The sequence below is a fragment of the Ochotona curzoniae genome, unplaced genomic scaffold (assembly GCF_017591425.1).
Source record: "Ochotona curzoniae isolate NIBS_2020 unplaced genomic scaffold, NIBS_Ocur_1.0 scaffold_3208, whole genome shotgun sequence".
Classification (NCBI taxonomy): domain Eukaryota; kingdom Metazoa; phylum Chordata; class Mammalia; order Lagomorpha; family Ochotonidae; genus Ochotona; species Ochotona curzoniae.
Window position 1 is genome coordinate 46,092,686 of NW_024467106.1, and position 21,127 is coordinate 46,113,812.

The 21,127-nt window shown below is 39.5% G+C and overlaps 1 protein-coding gene and 1 non-coding gene across 3 annotated transcripts in view; both read left to right on the forward strand.

Annotated features, from left to right (window-relative positions):
• Nucleotides 1-21,127, forward strand: part of TTC39B (tetratricopeptide repeat domain 39B) — a 112,650-nt gene that overhangs the window by 62,061 nt on the left and 29,462 nt on the right. For both annotated transcript variants that reach the window (XM_040963497.1, XM_040963498.1), the window contains exons 4-10: nucleotides 2,984-3,094; nucleotides 4,911-5,042; nucleotides 5,949-6,025; nucleotides 10,196-10,263; nucleotides 13,031-13,095; nucleotides 17,016-17,121; nucleotides 18,536-18,601. In XM_040963497.1, the coding sequence (XP_040819431.1) occupies nucleotides 2,984-3,094; nucleotides 4,911-5,042; nucleotides 5,949-6,025; nucleotides 10,196-10,263; nucleotides 13,031-13,095; nucleotides 17,016-17,121; nucleotides 18,536-18,601 (625 nt within the window). The remainder of the gene's footprint in view (nucleotides 1-2,983; nucleotides 3,095-4,910; nucleotides 5,043-5,948; nucleotides 6,026-10,195; nucleotides 10,264-13,030; nucleotides 13,096-17,015; nucleotides 17,122-18,535; nucleotides 18,602-21,127) is intronic.
• Nucleotides 20,386-20,492, forward strand: LOC121145147. The gene has a single exon (XR_005881945.1). It is a non-coding gene; the product is annotated as a U6 spliceosomal RNA (small nuclear RNA).

Sequence of the window (21,127 nt, forward strand, 5' to 3'; positions counted from 1 at the left end):
AGAGAAGGACTGAACAAGATGACGTTGCCCTCTTGGTCACTCTGTTGCAGGATACAGTAACCCAGCTCTACTGGGGTGAGGCTGGGGTGGGGTTGGTGGAGGCGGTTGCAGGTGAACTGCATAGCAAACCTTTTAGAAGGCCTGAATTTCCCTCGTGTGCAGGTGCTTAGCTCCCACTTTGTTTATCCCGCTGAGCTGAGACAGGAGTAATGTATCCTCCCACTTGGCGGTGTGGCCAGCTGAGATGCAGACATAATGGCTTGTTTGGCAAGAGCACTGTTATCTGTTCTCAGCCCATTTCCTGGTAATAAAGGAGGAGCTGTAACCTTAGAGAGAACAGGTGGCAGGTAAGGCAGGAAAACCCAATACACAGTTAAAGGGAAGGGGTGATGAGAAAAAGCGTGAGGATTTCTGAGCCAACGAATATCTTTGTTCTTAGAATAAAATCCATCTTTTCTTCCCCCAGGTCTTCTGTTCTCATTTCTCCCTCACTCTTTGCCTTGGTCATCCCATGTTCAGCTTGGAATCTCTACTTTGCCTCCAACCTAGGGATTCCTGTGGTGGTTCCACTCTGAACTCAGATGCCATCTCTTCTGGAGAGCTTTCCATGACTGTACATTGTGCCTCTGTGCACCCATTCCTTCCTAGGCAGATTCTGTTCTAACTTCTCAATCCAGTCTGGCCTGACCCTACTTAGTAATTGGTCTCCCTGTACATATCTGCCCTTCCTTCTCTAGTAGAGCAAAAGCTCCTTGAGAGTCTGGGATCCTGCATCTTGCTCCTTGGTGTACTGCTGGCACCTAGAAGGATGCCTGCACATATTTTAGCACTCTAGAAATATTAATTTTCCAACCTAAAAAATTTAGGTTTTCTTCAAAGAATGCTGATATGTATTTAAAAATACCAAAGCGTTGCCTTGGGAAGGTACATAACATAGCAAATTGTGAGTTTTTTCTAAGACATTGAGGCAAGTGCAAGTTTTTTTTTTTTTTTAAAGTTTTTAAAGACAAAAAGAAAGAGGATTACACCAGAGGTTTTGTCATTACATTTATGTTGATTCACAGTGGTTAATAATCAGGGTGATGTCACTGTAAAGTGGAGCAGACGTGGCAGATGTCCTTGTGGAAGTACTTTTTATATAAGACTGATATATGGTTGCGGTTCTGGAAGTCTTTTGTAAGAATTATTATAATGCAATCATATGTAAGAACACTTCCATCATAAACCCCTGACTTTATTTTTGTTAAGGTTGACGTAAGTGACTCCATTTTGATTCTGACAGGCACAGTGGGTTAAACCACTATTTGTGATGCTGACATCCTCTCTTGGAATGTTGGTTTGAGTTCCAGCTGCTCTGCTTCCTGTCCAGCTGCCTGTTAATGTGCCTGGGAAGTCAGCAGATGATGGCTCAAGTGCTTGCTTCCTTATCACTTATGTGGGAGATCTGGATGGAATTCCTGGCTCCTAGCAGCTGTAGCCGTGGCAAGCATTTGGATAATGAACCAACAGATGGGTCTCTCTCTTTCCCACTGTGTCTCACTGCCTTTCAAATTACCTAATTTAAAAGATAGTTGAATGAATTCTGGGTAAAAGTTTGATGGTAGGTTAAGTCATGGGGGAGATAGAGTCCTGTGGCTCCCAGGCAGCCACTGTTTAATAGAAACAAATAAACCCTCCTACACGTAAGGTCTTTTGAGTGATGCAGAGAATTATTGTCTACTGTGACATTATCTTTCTGCTTATGCTCATGTAGTGGATGGTGGCTTCCCACTTCACAGATAGGAAAGTTGAGACTCTGGGACGTTGTTGACACAGTGTTGATAACACAGAAAACTGCACCACACAGCGAGGTGCTTTGAGCTGTAAGTACAGTGGCCTCAGAACCCAGGTCTCCTTCCTATTTTTCTGGTGCCTTGGCTCTTGCCTGGGTTATTTCTGGAAGCATAAGAAAGGGTTTCCTATGAAGTTCTCTTATCTGATTAAGGGGAGTTCTTCCAGAAGAAATGCAAGTGTCATGGGCCTCCTGCACGTGGTTGTCTCATCAGGGAAGATCAGTTCGCTGCGAGCGATAGAGTTGACCCCGCCTCCAGAGCCCCAGCAACCCCTGCCCTAGGTGACTGTTCTTCAAGAATCCCCCTTTCTCCTGAATATTGTTTACTCTTCCTCTAAAATTACCTGGACAGCCCCCTTCCCTTTCCCTTGTGAAGAGCGGTTTAAGCTCCTAATCTCACTGGGTTTTTAGGTACTCACTATCCATTCTTATGAGCATAATAGATATTTTCTTTTCTAATGTTAATCTGTTGTCCATTTATTTTTAATGACTCACAGTGTCCAATTTTGCAAGTGTGAAAGGAAAGTTCCCTTTGCCCTTATGTTAATAAATGACAAAGTTTGTATTTTTGCCTATTCTCCTGTATGCACAATCTGTACATACATGCTCTGTGTTGTGGAGATCAGTAGTCCTGGTTGAGGGACCCCCAACTAGACATAGCTGTCTCTTGGCTCCCCACCTGGAAGACTATACACAACTGGGAGATGTAGACAGAGGTGAGAAGAAAGATCTATTGAAAGGCAGCACACATAAACTTGAATGCAGATAATCTTGTGAGGCAGAATTGCTCCCACCAAGGCTGGAGGTGTCCTTTTTATAAGACAGAGGGCAGGTCTGATGGAATGATCCAAGGGAGCAGGAGGCAGGATTTGCCTTGGGATTGCAAAGTGTGTGGTGGGCTCCAGGAAGGTGCTACAGTGTCTGGTGCCTTCCTGGGAAGGGGAAGCTTAGCTGCAGCATGGGAGTGCTGTGTCTTCAGCCATGTTGTACAGGCTTGGGAGATGATCGGGTTTGGACCACATGCTTAGCTTGGGGTTGGCAGTATTTAGCATCTTGTCCCTTCCTGGTTTCCAGCCCAGCCTGCAACACCTGAACAACTTATTAACAGAAAAGAAATGGAAGTCACTCTATTTTTTTTTTCTTTATCTTTAGTTCGTCATCAACCAAGGTGGATCTCAAGAGTGGCCTAGAAGAATGTGCAATGGCCTTGAACTTATTTCTAAGTAACAAATTTACAGATGCCATAGAATTGCTTCGTCCATGGTAATTAACTTTTATTTAATAAAATCTTTTCAGCTGTTTCTGATAGTTTATTGTTCTTGTGCTTGTCACTTTATTTCCTTCTAACTTTAGCATTTAATTTGCTTGAGACGTGTTGCTGCAAAGTCTTAAAATTCAGCTAAGGAATTTGCCCTTTCAAATTTCCTAAATAGAAGATGTGATTTTTTTCACAGTTTTATTTCCATGCTTGTTTAGTTATTGTCTCAGTCTGTAGTTTTGTCTCAAGTATCATTTAGAAAAATTTACTTTGAAACCGAGAAGGGATGAGCTAAACATGTTAATCTCCAAGCTGAAAAGAAATTAAAGATAAGAATGTTATTGGGTTCCCCATCACAAGACCTGTGTTCAGCTTTGCTTACTGCTCTCACCCTGACTGATCAGCTACTCCACAGTGACCGTGGCCAGGCAGGAATAATTGTCCATCTTAATGACTCCAGTAAGGTTTAGAATACCTTAGAATACCTGTGAGTGTGGCTGATGAATTAGTATTTGAGAAGTTAAGAACAAGTGAGAAGTAGATGGAGTCCTTGCTGAAGGCGGTTGGTTACCTTACACCCTTTCCCTTGCCTGCTTCCTGCCTTCCCCCTCCCTCCCTCTTACTTCCTCAGCCTCTGACCCCTTCCTTGTCTTCTCAGCTGTCCCTCTATCTCCTTTGGATTTTATTCAAGCAACTCTGATATCTCTTCTGCCACTCATACTTACTGGCTGGTCTTAGTAGGCAATGAAAAGAAATGATCAGGATTCAGTCGCATTTGATATAATCTGGTCTTTAGGCACGTGTGACTGTTAAAAATACCATTCCCAAACCCCCTTGTCGGTTAAAAATATGATGTTTGGGACCACAATTCATGATGCACTTTGGGCTGCTCTCATTATGCCCCATGGTTCTTTTGAACAGGTAGTCCCTTCACTCTTCAGGACAGCCTGTACATAATCCAAGGCTGTTTAGACAGTTTGTGTGGAAGGAAAGAACAGTGTGACTCACGTGTATTTCACAGTGCAGCAAGCTATTGTGCATTCATATTTCAGTTAAAAATACATCATGCCTTCATATTTCAGACATTCTAGACAATCAGTACAAGTTTTGAGGAGGGAACGAGGTTTTCACAAGCCATGATACGGTATGTCTGACGCATTAGAACTTGACGAATGTCCTTACAGTCCTGAGGCAGTTCCCACTGATAACTTCTCAGGTGAATGATCAGGAACCTCAGTGAAGAATATCAGACAGTGCAATTAGATGACTGCATTAGCAAAACTAAGATGTGCTTCGGTTGGAACCCTTGGGCCTGATTTGTTGCAAAAATCTTGCTTCCTGTTTTCCCATAGGAAGAAGGGAAGGTGATTTAAAATGGGTCTTTACCTTTCAAAAAGCATATCAGAATCTCCCATCACAAAACACATCTCCAGCAGCCTCTCTGTTAGCACTTACTTCATACCTAATGACCACACAATGTTTGTTTTTCAACTGGAAATTGTTGGCTTGCCTTTAAACCCTTCCTGGGCGATGAGACTGCAGGCTTCCCCCTAGTGCTGAAATCCGGAAAAGCATGCTGTCCGCTTCAGCCTGGAACACTGTTCTGCCTGTGTGGGCTTAAATGGGAAAATCCACGACACTTGAGTTCTTAGGAGCATGCTTTTCATAGTCCATGTCATCTCTGTGATTACATGAATGAGCCAAGGCTAGGGCTGTGGAAATCAGGACAAGCAGGTTTTAAGAATCCCTTTGACTGGTATGAGAAAGCTGGAATGCTTTTGCCAGGAAGGTGAAATACATCATTCCCTGTGTTCTTCTCAGGGCCAAGGACAGCATGTACCATGCACTGGGCTACAGTACCATTGTGGTGTTGCAGGCTGTGATGACCTTCGAGCAACAGGACATCCAGAAAGGCATTTCTGCCATGAAGGACGCTTTACAAACCTGCCAAAAGTAAGATGGGGTCACTGGAGACTTGAGAGACAACATCCCACCTTCCTGCTCTTGGTTGGAGCTGGCCATGGTTACAGAGAAGAGCTTCAGCTATTCAGCTTCATGATCTTTTGTGGTTTTCTGTTAACAGTTGAATTAGAGTAGGATTGCTGTTTGGCTTCCATGCCACCTCGCCTTCCTTCTGAAAGCTTGGTGGTTGAGCTATGGAGAGTCAGGGAGAAGACTGCAGGGGTGTCAGCAGGCATTTCACAAGGGTCGGCATGGGTGGGAACAGGCATGCAGGCCAGTCCAGGCCACGCCGAGCACACAGCCTCTGGGATGCTTTAGGAGAACCTCTAATTCACATGGGAATGCTTTTATTTGGTTTTAAAAGGATATGTTTGAAAGCTTCTGGCTGTTCAAAATGATATGGGCTTTTACTTTTATTTGAATCTTTGTTCTATGTGGGTAGGAAGGTTCCAGAAGAGGCTATTAGTAACACTGGTGAATTTTGGCTTGATTGGAGCTCCAAGCTCATTTAATGAGGTTACAGGTACCTCCAATGAAGACAGTTCAACTATTGTACTGTAATTATATTTTTTGCCTGTCAAGACACTTGCTGCAGAACTAAGATTTGAACCACAGAGAGAAGGGAAGATGCTGTACAAGTTTAGTATTCGCTCTGTGGGAGTTTGTCCAGTCACAGGCTTAGTGAACATGGGTTGGGTGACTGCATGTTGCCAACCAGGTACTGGGATCCAGGGGCTGTGATGTTGGGACAGGGTGCTCCCAAACCCTCCAGACTTCAAGGTCTAAGGTTCCAGAGGTGACTCTGAAGTGACTGGGGCTGCAGCAGATAGCAGATGAGCATGAGCACAATCTGACAGGTAATTTTTTCTTTCCCATCTCCCTTTTTGTTGTATGCAGATATAGGAAGAAATGCACAGTTGTAGAATCCTTTTCAAGTCTTCTCTCTAGAGGAACACTGGAGCAGCTGAGTGAAGGTGAGACGCATTTGACACATTAACTTTTACTTATTTTTAAAAATGTAATAAAATTTCTACGCTGGAGTGTAGAAAGTATGTTAATAATTCTTATTCTTATCCATCACACACACACACACACACACACACACACACACACACACACACACACACACACACACACCCCAGAAGTCACCACTGCAAAACAGCTGGTTTGGAAGCTTTGCATACTTTTCTGTGTACAAATGCAATCATACACATAAATCATACTTAGGTTTTTGTCATGGTTCATTATTTCTTTTTATGAGCATAGGCTCACGTAATGCATGTTTTTTCTATAATTTGATTTTTGACATTGATATTTTCCTAGATCGCTATCCTATTGAACATCTAAGTAGGATTCCAAAGGATAGATTACCATAATATTCTTGCTGTTTCTCTGTCAATGAACAGTTAATATTACTTTTATTTCTTCACTGGAAGCTCTCCTAGAATCTTACGTATTTATGTCTTTATGCATTTTTTTCCCAAATATGAGAGATTCCTAAAAATTAGATTACTGGAACTGAGGGTTTGAAAATTTAAAATATTTCCAGATATTGCCCAGTTTTCTCTTCTTACTATTTGTTTATGTGAGCTTTCAGTTTTTCTACTACCCATTACAATTTTATTCTAAGGTAAAAGTAATTTTGATATCCTTTAAGCAATGAGAGTGTTTCACAGCATGAAAGATGTTTGATTTGTAGACATTTAGAAATATTTGAGAATCCAGCCATGGCTATGGTTCTCTGATCAAAGGAATAGGAGGAACTGGCACCTGTTAGCAGTTGATGCTCATGCTAAGATTAGGATAGAGATTGCATTTTCAACTTTTGCCAGAATGGTCTATAAGAAATGAGAAACGTGATAATCCTGCAGAGGAAAACATAGGTCCTTTAAAGGTGACTATTGTAGCATCAAGCTGTTTTTCCATGAGAATTTATCTCTGTGTTATCGTTGTAAGGCTTATTTTCTGGAAGAAGTAGCATGAAATACTAGATGTAGACATGGCCGATTCAAGCAAGACCAGTTCTGGATGCTGCGGTCAGGGTCATTCCTAATGGCTAAGTGTAGTCAGTGTGTGTGAAGTTTGGTTTGCTTTGTTAGACAAGTGTTATTGACATGGGCATTGGAGAACTGAGGAGTGTTTACGTTCATGTGAGACTAGAATGTTAATCACAGGAGAGTGTCTTGAGACATATCACTGCCTTAGAACTTTTTGCAAAATTGTGTGATTTTAATTGGAACCATAGTAGAGCAGAATGACGTTTCATTGGTCATTGCGGTGGATCAGTGGGAAATTTGACTCTCTTTGGTTGTTGCATTCTCCTTTCTGTTACTTTCTGGGTGCTAATCGTGGCCCATTGAATTCTGCCTCATTTCTGTTTGTATATTATAAAGGTTGACACCTGACTGATTTTTTAAACCTTAGTTTTAGAAGAATATTTTTGGTGTAGAAGACTGTTTTTGGTGTAAGTATAATGAATAATTTAAAAAATAACAATAATTCCTTATTTTTAAAATGGTGCTTTCTATGTGCCGGATAACATGCTTGGTGATTTTCTTAACAGTTACCAGTATTATCTGTGAGACGTGTTTATAGAATAGGAGCTGGTGTTCAGAGAATTTAAACAAATGACTAGCCCCACATCGGAGCTGGTTTAAACTTGATCTGACTTTCCCTAAACTACAGCTCTTTCCATGACTGCCATGCTCTGTCCTCTAGGCCTAGAATGTTTCTCATATTGATGAAATACTAAATTATTCCAGTATTGAGATACCTTGGAAATAGATGATTCTATGTTCTTATCCTTTTATAATGTCTTTGAATAGTGGCACTTTAGGAAATCCAGACAAAGGTAGAGAATTAATTTATTATTATTATTTATTGCTAACTATTACAAAGTAAGCCGGCTTGTGACTGTAGCCTGTTCAGAAATACAGGTTTACTTAGACTTTGTAGCTAGAGACTGTGCTTAGCTCACATTTCATGTTTCATGAAGATGTTCATATCACTGGACTAAGAAATTTATCATTGAGAGGCATTCTGGCCGGCACCTACTCAGAAATTTCGCCTAACTGATATTGAGAACTAGCCCAATGTAAATCAGCCATGGGAAAGAAATAAACCTTTTACAAATGAAGTTGCATTTCATTCCTACTGAGTTTGGCTGTCACTGAAACCCAGACTTTGTGTTCAAGAGAGCATGTCAAAACATTGTAGCTTTAGTATGTGATTTGTTTTTCCTCTTGGTGAGTTTCATTTACATTCTTGAGTGTCTGATTCTCTGCTCAAGTGAGTATATTTTGCTAAACTGTTCATGAGTTTATCCTTGGAACATACTCACTCTTGTCTTGTGGCTGGTGGGCTGTCCCAGATGAGCTTCAAATTGCCTTGGAAAACAGACATTTGCATGCAGTCCCTAGGATGTGAAAGGGATTCAATAGGAAGAAATCTTACACAGGGGGAACAGAGTTCAACTTTGCCTGCCTCTTGTTCCATCCTTTGTATGCCCTTAAGAACGGCCTTTGGCTTCTCCTTGATCTGTCCACCCTCCTGCTCAGATCTCTCCAAGTAGAGCCCTGTGTGCCCTCCTCCCTTGGTCACAGGCTCCCCTTCTCCATGTCGCTGTTCCTGCTGGCCTGCTGACTTTGTGTCGTCCTCTTGGAAGGCTTGTCATGGCCTGTGGATTGTTTTTCTGAGTTGACTTTTAGAATGAACAATTCCCAACAGACCTCATTGTGTTATGTTTTTGAGGAGTATAGCCAGGTGTTATTGTACAATGAAATGATCTTTCTGTGTCCCACCAAACTCACTGAGGAAAACCCGGGGGCTCATGTAACACCAAGACTGGCTATTGATTCAGCTGGAATGGCATAGGTCAAAGTCCTCAAGTTTTGCCTGTACTGGGTTTGCGTTCATTTGTTTGCTTTTGAGAATCTTAGCTGTCTTGTTGCTTCTTTGTAAATTAGACATCTGGAATATGAGCATGGTAGGAAGCTGAACCAATGTGTAAGCCAGTGGGTTGTGTGTCTGTAAGGTGGCATCTTTCTCATGTGCAAATGGTTCTTACCTAGCTTGATTCAGTAGTGTTCTCAATAACATGGAAATACCTTATTTTTCAGCCACTTGGTGTAAAACTGCTTTCAGCTTTCTGAGTTTTTAGCACAAAGCACCAACGTGGACTAAGCCTAGCCAGAGCAGCAACCTAGGAGAAGTATCTAACATTGGTCAAGGGTAACTCCACACAGTGAGCCCTGTGGGTAGGAGCTCAGTTAATCCTGCAGCTGTGTTCTCATGGACCATGGAGATGAAGGAACCAGCAGAAAGGACTTGGATGACTCAGTGCCTCATAGCTGGGACATTGCACAACCTGTCTTCCATTCTGGAAATTAAATGCCTCAAGATTATACACTTAAATAAAGTACCCATGAATCAAGAGAGAATCTGCTGACTTTGTTTCTGCAGATAGAGGACAAAATGTGTCTTCTTTGTCTCTGGAAGCATCTTGAATTATTTAGGAAGGTAGAAACTGCACACTCCCTAGGGTGTGTGTAGCTTCCCATAGCTCCTTTCTGTGGATGCTTTGTTATGCAAGATATCGGAATGCTCAAATTAGCTCCTAACTGGAACAGTGCTTTCTTTATATCATTTTTTTGGGTGTCATAAGGAATCCTATCTTGGGTCTGCAGAGTAGTGCTCCTGCAGCAAACTCTATAGAGTTGGTGCGTTCTCTTTTAAGTCATTGCCACAATTTCATACCTTCCAATTTCTAAAGCTTGAACTCCTCTAGTATTAAACTTTCCTGTTACATTAAAAATATAAGTGCTTTCCTTTTTTTAAAAAGCGCATTTGGGTTTGGGTTTCTTCCTGTGAGCTGAGTTTGGATATCTGACGCCAAGTGCCTGACTCTTTGTGGAGATGTTTGTGTGGGGCCAAGGATAACTTCCCGAACATTTCACACTTGTGGGAAAATCTTGCCCAAGGACTCAGAACTGAGGCTACGGTTTTGCTTTTATAGAAGCACCATAGCCATCTAGGTGTTTGTGTCTCCCTTGGGCTCATTTATCTACCAGTCTTTTCTGAACATCTCAGAGCAATTACTGTGGACGTGGGATTTTCCTTAATATAATTTTATTTGTTTTTAATAGAGGAAATGCATGCTGAAATCTGTTATGCCGAGTGTCTCCTACAGAAAGCAGCACTCACGTTTGTGCAGGTAATGAACATTTGGTTTAGACCCGGTATTCTCTGGGAAGACTGCCAGCACTGTGGAGATAAATATGCCTCATTTTCTGTGGGTGCTTTAGTTTTCTTAACATAGAGGGGTAATGAAACATTTATTATCCCAATCAACTTGAGCTGAGAAAAGACTCCAGAGAGCTTTATTTCAACTCAACCAGCAATTGGGGTCGATTCTGAATTTCAGTCTTTTGCGAATTCCATTTACTTGAAAAGAAATTGCCTTGCAACTGCCATGCCTAATTTTCAGATACTTCTTTGCCTGAATACCATGAGATTGTTTCTCTTGAGCTTGCTGGTGGGAGAGGGCTGCCCACAGTAGCAGCCTAGCCAGAGCAGGTGTCCTCTATGCTTGTCCATTACCTCTTGCCATCCCCCTGCCACGTGCTGCAGCAGAGTTCGGTTATGCATGCAAAGACAGCCACACTTGTCATGGATACTTCAGATTTTATTTTCCATCCTCATTTTTTTTTTCTCATTCCTCTTGATTTTTCTTTCTTTTCAAAGAGTGATTTTTGGAAGTCACTAAATGGAGCAGTGAAGCTGAGGCCTTTTCTTAAGCAGCGCTTAATTTTCACACTGATACTACTTTGCCTCTGTCTCTTCAATATTTTCTGAAAACCAGAGTTTTAGATCATTGTCTCTTGGGTGGAGGTAAGAACTACCATGAGGGAGAAACTTGGGGTGGAGATTGCAAGGAGGCAGAAGGAGATTCGGTTATAAGATGCAGAGGTCTTCCTCAGCCCTAGTCTTTTGAGTTATTTTGAGAGTTGGCATTTCTCTTTCCTGGAAGTTAGCTTTTTAGGTTGGATTCTGGCTTCGTTAAATCAATATGGTCCCCAAAATCCTACATATCCTCAAGGCTGGTTGATCATGATTTTTTCTACTGCCTTCGTAGATACAATGCCAATCATAGAAGCCTAGCATTATTTTTTCTGAAATGTTTTTGAAAGTGGGGATTTGATCATGAAGTCTGGAATCTGAATTATTTTATCCTTGGGGACTTAATTAAACGTCTGGGAGATATCCATGGTTTTCCCTTCTTCCTCTTGCCCTGCCCCCCTCTCCAGTTGCCTTCATGATCGCACTGCTTTTGCCTTGTGAAGATGACTCTTCTATTGTTGTTCCAGTGGAGGCGTCCATCAGCCCTTGCCAACACTGTACAGCAACCTGTGTCTTCAATCTTGCTTGCTTCCTGCTCACTCTCCATTCGCAATGGCATTACCCTTTCAAAGATGAGGCAGTGTCATTTCTCTGCTTTAGAATTTAGCAGTGGCACTCATTGACTGTGGCAGTGTTTGTGGCAGACCATTACGCATGTGGGAAGCTTTTTCAGGTGGAACTGGTGCCTCCCTCACTCTCCGGCACTCCTCCATTACTGGTATCTAGGAAACTACCAGTGGGGTATGTTGCATACCAGAGTGGCTTCGGTACTGGTGGCTTTCTCACTCATTGGTCAGTCCCTTCTTGGCCAGCGAATTCTTTAGCAGAGATGGCCAAGCACACCATCATCTTTAACACTTCCCAGTCTTTCCACTTGTGTTTTCCATTGCTCGCCAAGTTCACATCTGTTTTGCCTTTCTTCACCTGGCCTTTGCTTAATCAGTTTTTGTGCTATGAGCGGTGACTTTTCTGGCTCTTTCTTTGCCTTGCTTGTTGCTCTCATAGCATCCTGTGCATGTCTCCATCCCTATGGATGCCTCCATACCTTAGCATGTGGTGATGGTGCTTTCATCTGTTTTTTTGCATTTGGGTGCCTGGTGTAAACTAGAAATTTAAGAAGTTTGCAATGAATCACAGAATGAGATTTTTTTTTTGAGGCAGATATTTAAGAAATGTTTCTACTGGTTGATATTAGAATGTGTATAATCGTAAGTTTCCTTGAAATAAGAAAATAAATTTTGCATCTGTGACTCTTATAGTAATTGGAGTATTAATTAAATAATCGTTAAATAGTTAAGTACATGATGAAATAAGTAAGCATCTCCGGTTTCCTTTTGTATTCAGAAGAATGTTCAGGTGCATGGAAAAGAAACACAAGAGCATCTTTCTGGTTTGGAAATGCAAAAGTTGAGACTGTCTACCTTGCCACCATCTGTCAGAGTAGCTTCCTGTAAGCTGCTATTGTAAATAATTTATGTAGACACTCTGGGGATTGTGAAACACTGGTTCTGAAAATGACATTCATTTAGACCATTGGCTTAATTTTATGATTAATGATCATCAGGCAAGGAGAAATAAAGCAGTTTTTGCCACCTCAAACTATATTGCATGTTAGTAACAAGCCACTTCTGAATCCAGACCAGTTAGTTTTGGCCCATAAATGTGGAAAAAAAAGAGTCACCATACCAGATAGACTGTCTATTCTAGTCCTCTGTGGAAGGATGATGTGGGTTATAATATTCGTGAATTCTGGCCCTTTGAGCAGATCTTTAAAGTTAGCCATTTTTGATTCTATCTGAACCTAGAAAAAATTGCTCAGTAGATAATGCTCTTCGTTAACATAAGTTGGGCTTTTTAGTTGGTGGGTGAGAATTACTTCATTGGTGACTTAAAGTAATGTGAGAATTTTGTGTTGTTCTTAGCTTCAAAGAAAAAAGCCTTTCCCTAAATAAAAAGAATGTGTTAGTTTAAAAATTATGTTCTGAAAAGATTGGTTTCTTTTTCTAGTCACACAAATAGGTAACTGTGGAAATAGTTTCAAATGTTTTTGCAAAGTTATCTAATTGCTTAATTATTTTCAGGATGAAAATATGATCAACTTCATCAAGGGTGGACTCAAAATTAGAACAAGCTACCAAATATATAAGTAAGTTAAAAAATAAGATTTTTTCCCCAATGATTCTTGGGCTCTGTGGGGCTATATGCCACTTGTCTCTTCCAAATTCTCAAAATATGACTAGGTTTTTAAATTTGATATTAGGAAAAAATGCATTTGACTTTTGGCTGAGTAAGTAGTCATTGTCATGGGGACAATAGAATTTAAATATATACAAACAGCAAAAAAAAAAACAAAAGGAATAACACAATTAGTCATTATGTGATCTTAAGAATGGTCTTCCTGATGACAGTTGATAAGTCTTACATAGCAGGTGTGTCATTGGTCCAGAGTTCAGAACAACATTTCCCAACAGACCTTTCTGCAGTGGATTGGCAATGTTAATTAGGGAATCCATTGTATTGTTATATATCTTTACTCATTTTTTGTCACTTAATCTGAATGTTAAAATCAATAAGTGAATTCGTAGTCATCCATTTTTTTCCTTTAGTTTTGTCAGTGGTTGCCTGATATAGTTGGACTTCTGTTAGACTTATGTGTATTTATACTTGTTTTGTCTTCCTGATGAGTTACCCTTTTGTCATTATAAGATGTGCTTTTTAATCCTGATGATATTCTTTGTCTTGCAACCTGTTTAATATTAATACAGCTACTCATGCTTATAATTAGTATTTGCATGATATGTATTCTTTAAACATATATTTGTTTTCATATTTAAATTGCATGCCTTATATATGCACGTAGGACAGTTGATACCTCTGTACATGTGACTACCATTTTGTTTTTTTCTCTCTGCTTTATCTGTTACTCTTCCTTTTTTCCTGTCTTCTGCTGCTTTATTTAAATTAAAAGAAATTCTGGAGTAATACTGTTTTGTCATTCTAGTCATTTCACTCTATTTTTAAAAATTTTCTGATGGTGGTGGTTTAATGACTGTAGTATCTGTATTAGCTTATCACAGTCAACTTTGATTACTATTTACCATGACACATATCCTAAGTCACAGCTATACTTACCATTTTTTTTGTATTTTTTCCTTTATTCCTGTTCCGTTCAGTGTGAAGAATTTTCATTTTTAACAATGTTTTTGTATAGTATTTTGAGTTAGTAGGATTTTTCATTTCTTCTGACTTCTCAGAGATTATCTGTGATGGATCTGTCTTTGTGTTATTGTAAGAGCCTTGTCAGTATTCCTTCAAATATTTCTTCTTTGTCTATCTCATTCTCTCTTCTCCTTCTGATACTCCATTACACATTTCAGTCTGCCTAGATTTACTTAGTATGTCATCAAGATATTCTTAACTAAAAATATATCTTTTTTAGAGTGGTTATTATCCCAACATCTGGATCATTTTGGATTCGGTCTCTTGACTGCTTTTTCAATATGTCATGTTATTCTGTTTCTACTTATACCCAATTGTCCCCTTGTGGCCTACTAATTATTGACATGGAACAGAGACTTAAGATCTTTTAAAATTTTTAAGTGAATTTTTAAAAAAGATCTATTTATTTTTATTTGAATGATGGGTCAGAAGAGAGACTATTCTATCTGTTGGTTCACTCCCAGATAGCCACATGGCTGGAATTGAGCTGACCCGAAGCCAGGAGCTAGGAGTTTCTTGCGAGCCTTTCATGTGATTGCACAGTCCCAAGGCTTTGTGCCGTTCTCTACTGCTTTCCCAGACCATAAGCAGAGAGCTGGATGGGAAGTGGAGCAGCCGGTGCCCATGTGGATTTAGTCATTGAATCATCTGCTGGACCCTTGAACAAAGTTTTAAAACAGATGTTGTTCCCATCTACATGATTCTTCTGTATTTGGAAAACTTCTCATTAGTTTACATTCACTCTTGCAGCCTTAAACTCTTAGCTTTATGTTTAAGTTTCCGGTGTCTGTATTGATGGAATTGAGGTGTGCTTTCACAAATAGCCACATAAGGGGGTATTCAAAAGGTTCATGGAAATATATATATATATATATTTTTTAAACTGTGCTTGGATTTTAGTGTTTTATACCAATACATTTATCTTTCAGTTTATTTTCCATGAACCTTTTGAAGTACTATTATATGTCTTTCCTGTTACTGAACTATTTTGATTTCATCCTTTAGTTTTCTTTTTAAATTGTGATGACTGGAAAAGCACTCATGGCTTTAACTTTCTTTTAAAATCTTCTAAAAATATTTTAAGAGGAAATCTGAAAACAGAATGTTTCCAAAAATCCAGCCAAAAATGTGTGAAATAATTTTGAGTAAAAGTATACTTTAAAACACATAATTTTGGCGCTGGCACAATGGCTCAACTGGCTAATTCCCCAGCTCCAAATACCAGCATCCCATATGGACACTGGTTCATGTCCCAGCTATTCCACTTGTGATCCAGCTCCCTGCTTGTGGCCTGGGAAAGCAGTGGAGGATGGCCCAGGGTCTCTGGAAAAAGCTCCTGGACTCTGCATCCATGCAGCAGACCCAGAAGAGGTTCCTGGCTCCTAGCTTCAGGTTGGCTCAATTCCAGTCATTGTGGCTGCTTGGGGAGTGAACTAGTGGTTGGAAGATCTTTTTCTCTGTTTCTCTTTCTTTTTGTGAATCTGTCTTTCCAAATAAAAATAAATAATCTTTAAAAAAAAACATAAAATTTTGATTCTGCTCTTTGTTAGTATTGACAAGATAGCTAATAATTGTCCTCCCTACAAATAACAATTATAAACTCTGAAAAACATACAAAATATCTATTTAAAATTTATGTTTAAGCACTAGAAATTGAAGATTGAAAAAGTCAGAAAATGGAAAGGATCTAGAGTTTGGAAGGAGGGAATAACTTTTCATTTAATTCTGTTTGTGAATAAGTCTGCTTCCAAGAGTTCTTTGCAAAATAGAGTTAAGAAATGATTGTTTTAATGCGAAAATGTTTTGAAATGTGAAAATGTTTTGGAGACCTATATATTCATCAATTTGTTTCAAAGCAGTGAAAACAAATGTACATTTATTTTTATTTGTGTATTTATAGCATTTTAAATATTCCATTTTAATGTATGTTATTTATTAGAATTCTTTAATAAATACTTGTTGGAATTTTGTTTATTGTAGGAAAAAAGAGCATTCATTTAAAGATCATTTTCTTTGTATTTAGCATTGAAATATTTTAAAAATTATTGATAAAATATTTTTATAATTCTAAAATAAAATTGCCTTTAAACTTCTAAAAGATTTTTACTTTGAGGTAATTGCAGCATTATTATAAAAGCTTTCCATAAATTGTTCAACTAAGATTCAAATGAAGTGTTTGACTGGAAGAAATCATAAATGAAATAGCATTTTTTTTATGTAGTTATATAACAACAAATGATTTGTGGTGTTTGATTATTCCTTGTTGCCTTCCAAAAATGTTATTTGTGAACTTGATATACAAGTTAGATTTGTACCACTTTTTATATCTTTGTAATTGTTTTTATTTGCACTTCTCCCTTGAAGTTGACAATATCATGAGTGGGAAAGAGAAAAAAATAAAAAAGAAAGTGAGAAATGAGAAAATGTATTTGGATAGAAAGAAGAAAAGGAAGGAACAGTCATGATGACAGTTTTGTTTTGTTTTATCAGTCTTTCTTATTTATGAGTTCTGATTTGTCAGGCCTGTCTGTGACCCTAAGAATCATTTTGAAATTCATAAGCGCTCTGTTTCTAAAGTGGAAGTATGCATGGCAGGGGAGGACCTGGCCACACCCTGCAAGTCTGCTGGCAGACATCGCCTGCAGGCAGCTGTGGGATGTTGGCCCTGGGTCCTACACTCATGACCCTACTACCTGAATGACAACCTAGTGTGGCCTCCTCTATTTAAAGATTCTGTGATAATTCAGGTCATAACCTTGTGTTTATAGTGTATTAAGTGTGCAGTTCAAGTAAATATTTTCAGAGTCATGGTCAACTTAATGCTCTAACTTTTCTGCTTCAATCTAGGGAATGTCTTTCTCTTCTGCAAGTAGTTCAGAAGAACAAACTTCAGCAAGAATTCTTCTATGAGTTTGAAGGGGGTGTCAAGCTTGGTACTGGGGCCTTTAATTTGGTAAGGAAAAGATTTTTCGGAAACCTGGAACTTTTGTAGAACTTAAGGTTTCCATTGGCTGCCATACTGCATCTAAACCTCATCTTGAACCTCTGACTGGGTTGATTGACAAGTGGCTAGAGCAGATCAATTTGTGTGTGTGTGTGTGTGTGTGTGTGTGTGTGTGTGTGTGTGTGTGTTGTGATCTCCGTGTGTGTGTGTGTGTGTGTGTGTGTGTGTGTGTGTGTGTGTGTGTGTGTGTTGTGATCTCCCTGTAAGTTTTGGCTATGTGTAAGTTATGCACATGCTCAGAGAAGCCCTGGCTTGTACAATATAAGTGAACTACATTGCAATCTGAACAGACTAAAAAGGTTTCCAGTAATCAGGAACTTGGAATCTAGTTCCATTTCCATGGCAGAAATATCGTTGCTAAGACAATGGGGACTCAGAGGTTGGAACAGGTGAAGAAACCATAAAAACTAGGGAATGATGTTTGGTGATCTCTAGAGATAGAGTTGGATTGGGAATCTGTTGTTTAATGGGATTTTGATGTCTTGTTTAGGTTGGACTGGCATAGTGAGAAAATAAAGTGAAAAAGAGAACCACGTACAAGTGCTTATGCTCCCATGGCCACTATTGTCATGCACCTGTGGTGTGAGTGGGTATCTGAGGAGGCTGAGTGACTGGCATGCATAGACTGGGTGGCCCGCCCACTTGGGAATCCCAGCCTTCCTCTGGTAGTCACTCTTAGATTAGCACTCACACGGGACCCAAATATCTTCACATATTCTTTCCATTCAGGGACCTCTGTCTGCATATCTCTCCCCAGACTTCTAATGCTCATTTTGTCACTCATGTTCCTCCCATGCACCTGACCATCTGCCTGACCCTGGGCCGTGCTCCATGAGTGGGCATGCTGTTGCACACTTGGCCACTTCTCCTTCCATGTAAGGAGTGGAACAGGTAGCATGCCCAAGGTTCTGCTCACAGGGACAATGTTCCAGTCCCACCCTCCATCAGGAATTCCCCTGAAAGGGACTTTTTCCTTGTACTGGTGCCTGCACATCACATAGAATATGACAGATTTTTTTTGTGTTTTAATAGAAGCTAGAAGAAACTTGATGTGGAAGTGGGTACCCAGGGATTACCTCCCATCTCTCCCTCATTTCCTCATGAATGTTCCTTAGAGAATCTAGGAAAAGCTAATTCTTTTTTTACCATTGTTTAAAAAAAAAAAGAGGGTTTTTTTTTTAAAGAACTTTTTGTTTTATTTAGCAAAATTCAAAAAAATGACTACAATATGTGATGATTGTGTATCAATTGGCTTAAGTTTGTTTCTTTTTCATATTGCTGGAGTGCTGTGTAGAGTTTAGCATTTGTCTGCATTTAGAAACACTAACACATAAATGCATGTGGATTTTCTTTTTTCTCACAGATGCTGTCCCTTTTACCAGCAAGGATTATCAGACTGCTAGAATTTATTGGATTTTCTGGAAACAAGGTGCATATTTAATTTTACCTTAATGTAGCAGGAATAGAAAACATGGACTAAATATGGAAGCAATGCCCCATGTCCTTGGAATCATTGATAGTTTGTCAGCAGGACAGGAGCCAAAGTCTGGGATCAGATTGTTCGACTTCTGTTGAAAATTTAAACCTTTCATCTTAGCTAAATTTTGGGGTTAAAAATTATATTTTCATAATGTTAGTTTCTGCTGGATCCTTATAGCCTGGTGATTGAAACATAGTGTCTTAGCATTTTAATGATCCCAGGAATGTATACAATGAAAAAGTGAAGCTAAGTTCCTATGTCTAATATTTTATGATTATGACGAATAAAACAGCATGGATAGGGCATAATTACAGCATTTTGGATTTTCGTATGTTTTTACAAGTTTCACTGTAAAGCTAAGAGAGTAATTTGTTTTTCAGTAATAAAATTTTTGGGCAGCTCTTGCTTTGTCTTAACTGTATAGCGTGCTGTATGAGAATAGTTCTCTCTTAATCAAGAAGATTCTGACGAATCTATGAGAGTATGTGTAGTTTTTTTCTCCTGTCTGTTCCACTGCCCCCTTTCTTCCTAAGTCATTGTATACTTTAGGGCCATCATTTTATGCTGTTTCTGTTTTTTTGGATTTCCTTTTCAGGGCTGTCCTTCTTCCTGACCATTCATCTGCTACCTTGTTCTTTCTGTGGCTCCAAACTGCTTCTTGAGCAGTCTGAACTCTAACATGGAAACCTTGATCTGATTTTTTTTTTCCTTTTCCTTAAACCCGAGATTTAAATAAATTTATTTGAGAGGCATAGAGAGAGAAAAAGGGCGAGCCCATGAGTGAGCTTTTATCTGCTTGTTCACCCCTCAAATGGCTGCATTAAATGGAGCTGGACCGAGGCTGAGCCTAGAAGCCAAGAATTCCCTGATTCTCCCACATGGGCGACAGGAATCCATCACTGCCTCCTCAGGGCCTGCAGTAACAGGTGGATTCAGTAGCTGCAGCCAGGATCTGATTGTAACCATTGTTTGGTACCTGACTTCCCACAGTTTTTACATTTCTCAAAACTGATAAACTGGAGTTTAGTTTGTTCTTCAAGCAGATCCTGGTCTCAATTTTAGATATCTTCCCCAACCAGCCTCCTCCCAATCCATGCTCCCTCAAGAGCCTTTCCATCCATCAGGTATGATACAAAAAAGCCTTTTACTCCACAGGGCACTTTCTGGTACTCCTCTAGCAAGTCAGAAGCATTCTTAGCTTCCAGTCATTTATTTACCTTTCCTATGGCACACACCATATTTTAAGAAGATTCTGTATTCATGGAATAGATTCTCTGTTTAGTCCTAAGATTTTTGATGATACAGAACTGTATTTTTTCACACCTACCGTAGTGCCTCCCATGTAGATCTTCAGTATGTTTCAATGAATGAATATTTTAAAAATTATTTTTGTTATTTTCATGATACATTTGTGTAGGTATAGGGATTCTTCCCTTGCCTTTTCCTTTCTCCTCCCACTTTCTCCCCGCTTCCACCACCATTTTTGCCTATATTATTACAGTAGTATAGTGCTTTAGTAACAGTTACAAGTTTAACATTATGCTGTTTAACTACACCATGGCATTGTAAGAACATACAAAGACAGAAAATCTAGTGTCATATTATCAAGGCATATTTAACTATTTCACTGGGAGTCCTCCTTTCATTAGGGAGTAGAGTTGACTACTGTGACATATCTTCACTTCCTGGCATGCTAGTCTCCAATGTACACTTCATCTGTGAGAATATATGTGGTGCTCACTTCAGCAGCCTGTGTGTTAAGATTAGAACAATACAGAGCAGATTAGCATGGCCCCTAGGCAAGGAGAATATATGTATATACTTGTTTACAAATATTTCTTTTGTATTTTGCATAAGTGTTGCCTTATCTCAGAGAACATAGGCTGTATCCCAGGGGATTGGCTTATTTCATTGAGCCTAATGGACTCCAGATGGGACCATTTTGTTGCAAGTGGTAGGATTTCGTCCGTTTTAACAGCTATGTAGTATTCCACAGATTAGCTATGCCACAGCTGCTTTATCCATTCCTCTTTCAGTGGGTATCTCTATTGTTTCCAAGAGAGCTTGGTTATGGTTTGTTGTGGCGAGGATTACTTCTGGTCGAGTCTATGTGGGGTTCTCTGCCCTTCCTGTATTTGGTTTTCCGTTTCTTCGTTCCTGTCAGGGAAGATCTCATGTATTATTTCATTGAGTACATTTTTGTCACGAACTTCTCTTTCTGTACCTACGGGTACTCCCAGTACCCTTAGATTTGGTCTTTTGATGGTGTCGATTAATTCTGTGGGATTTTCTTAACTTGACTCCTTTTCTCTTCAGACTCTTCTCTCTGTTTCAGCATTTTTGCAGGAAGTGTCTTCCAGTTGTGAAATTCTTTCTTAATAATAGTTGAGACTTCCATTGAATTTTAATTTGGACTATTGAACTCTTCATTTTGATTTGACTCTGTTTCCACGCTGCTATTTCCTGTGTAACACA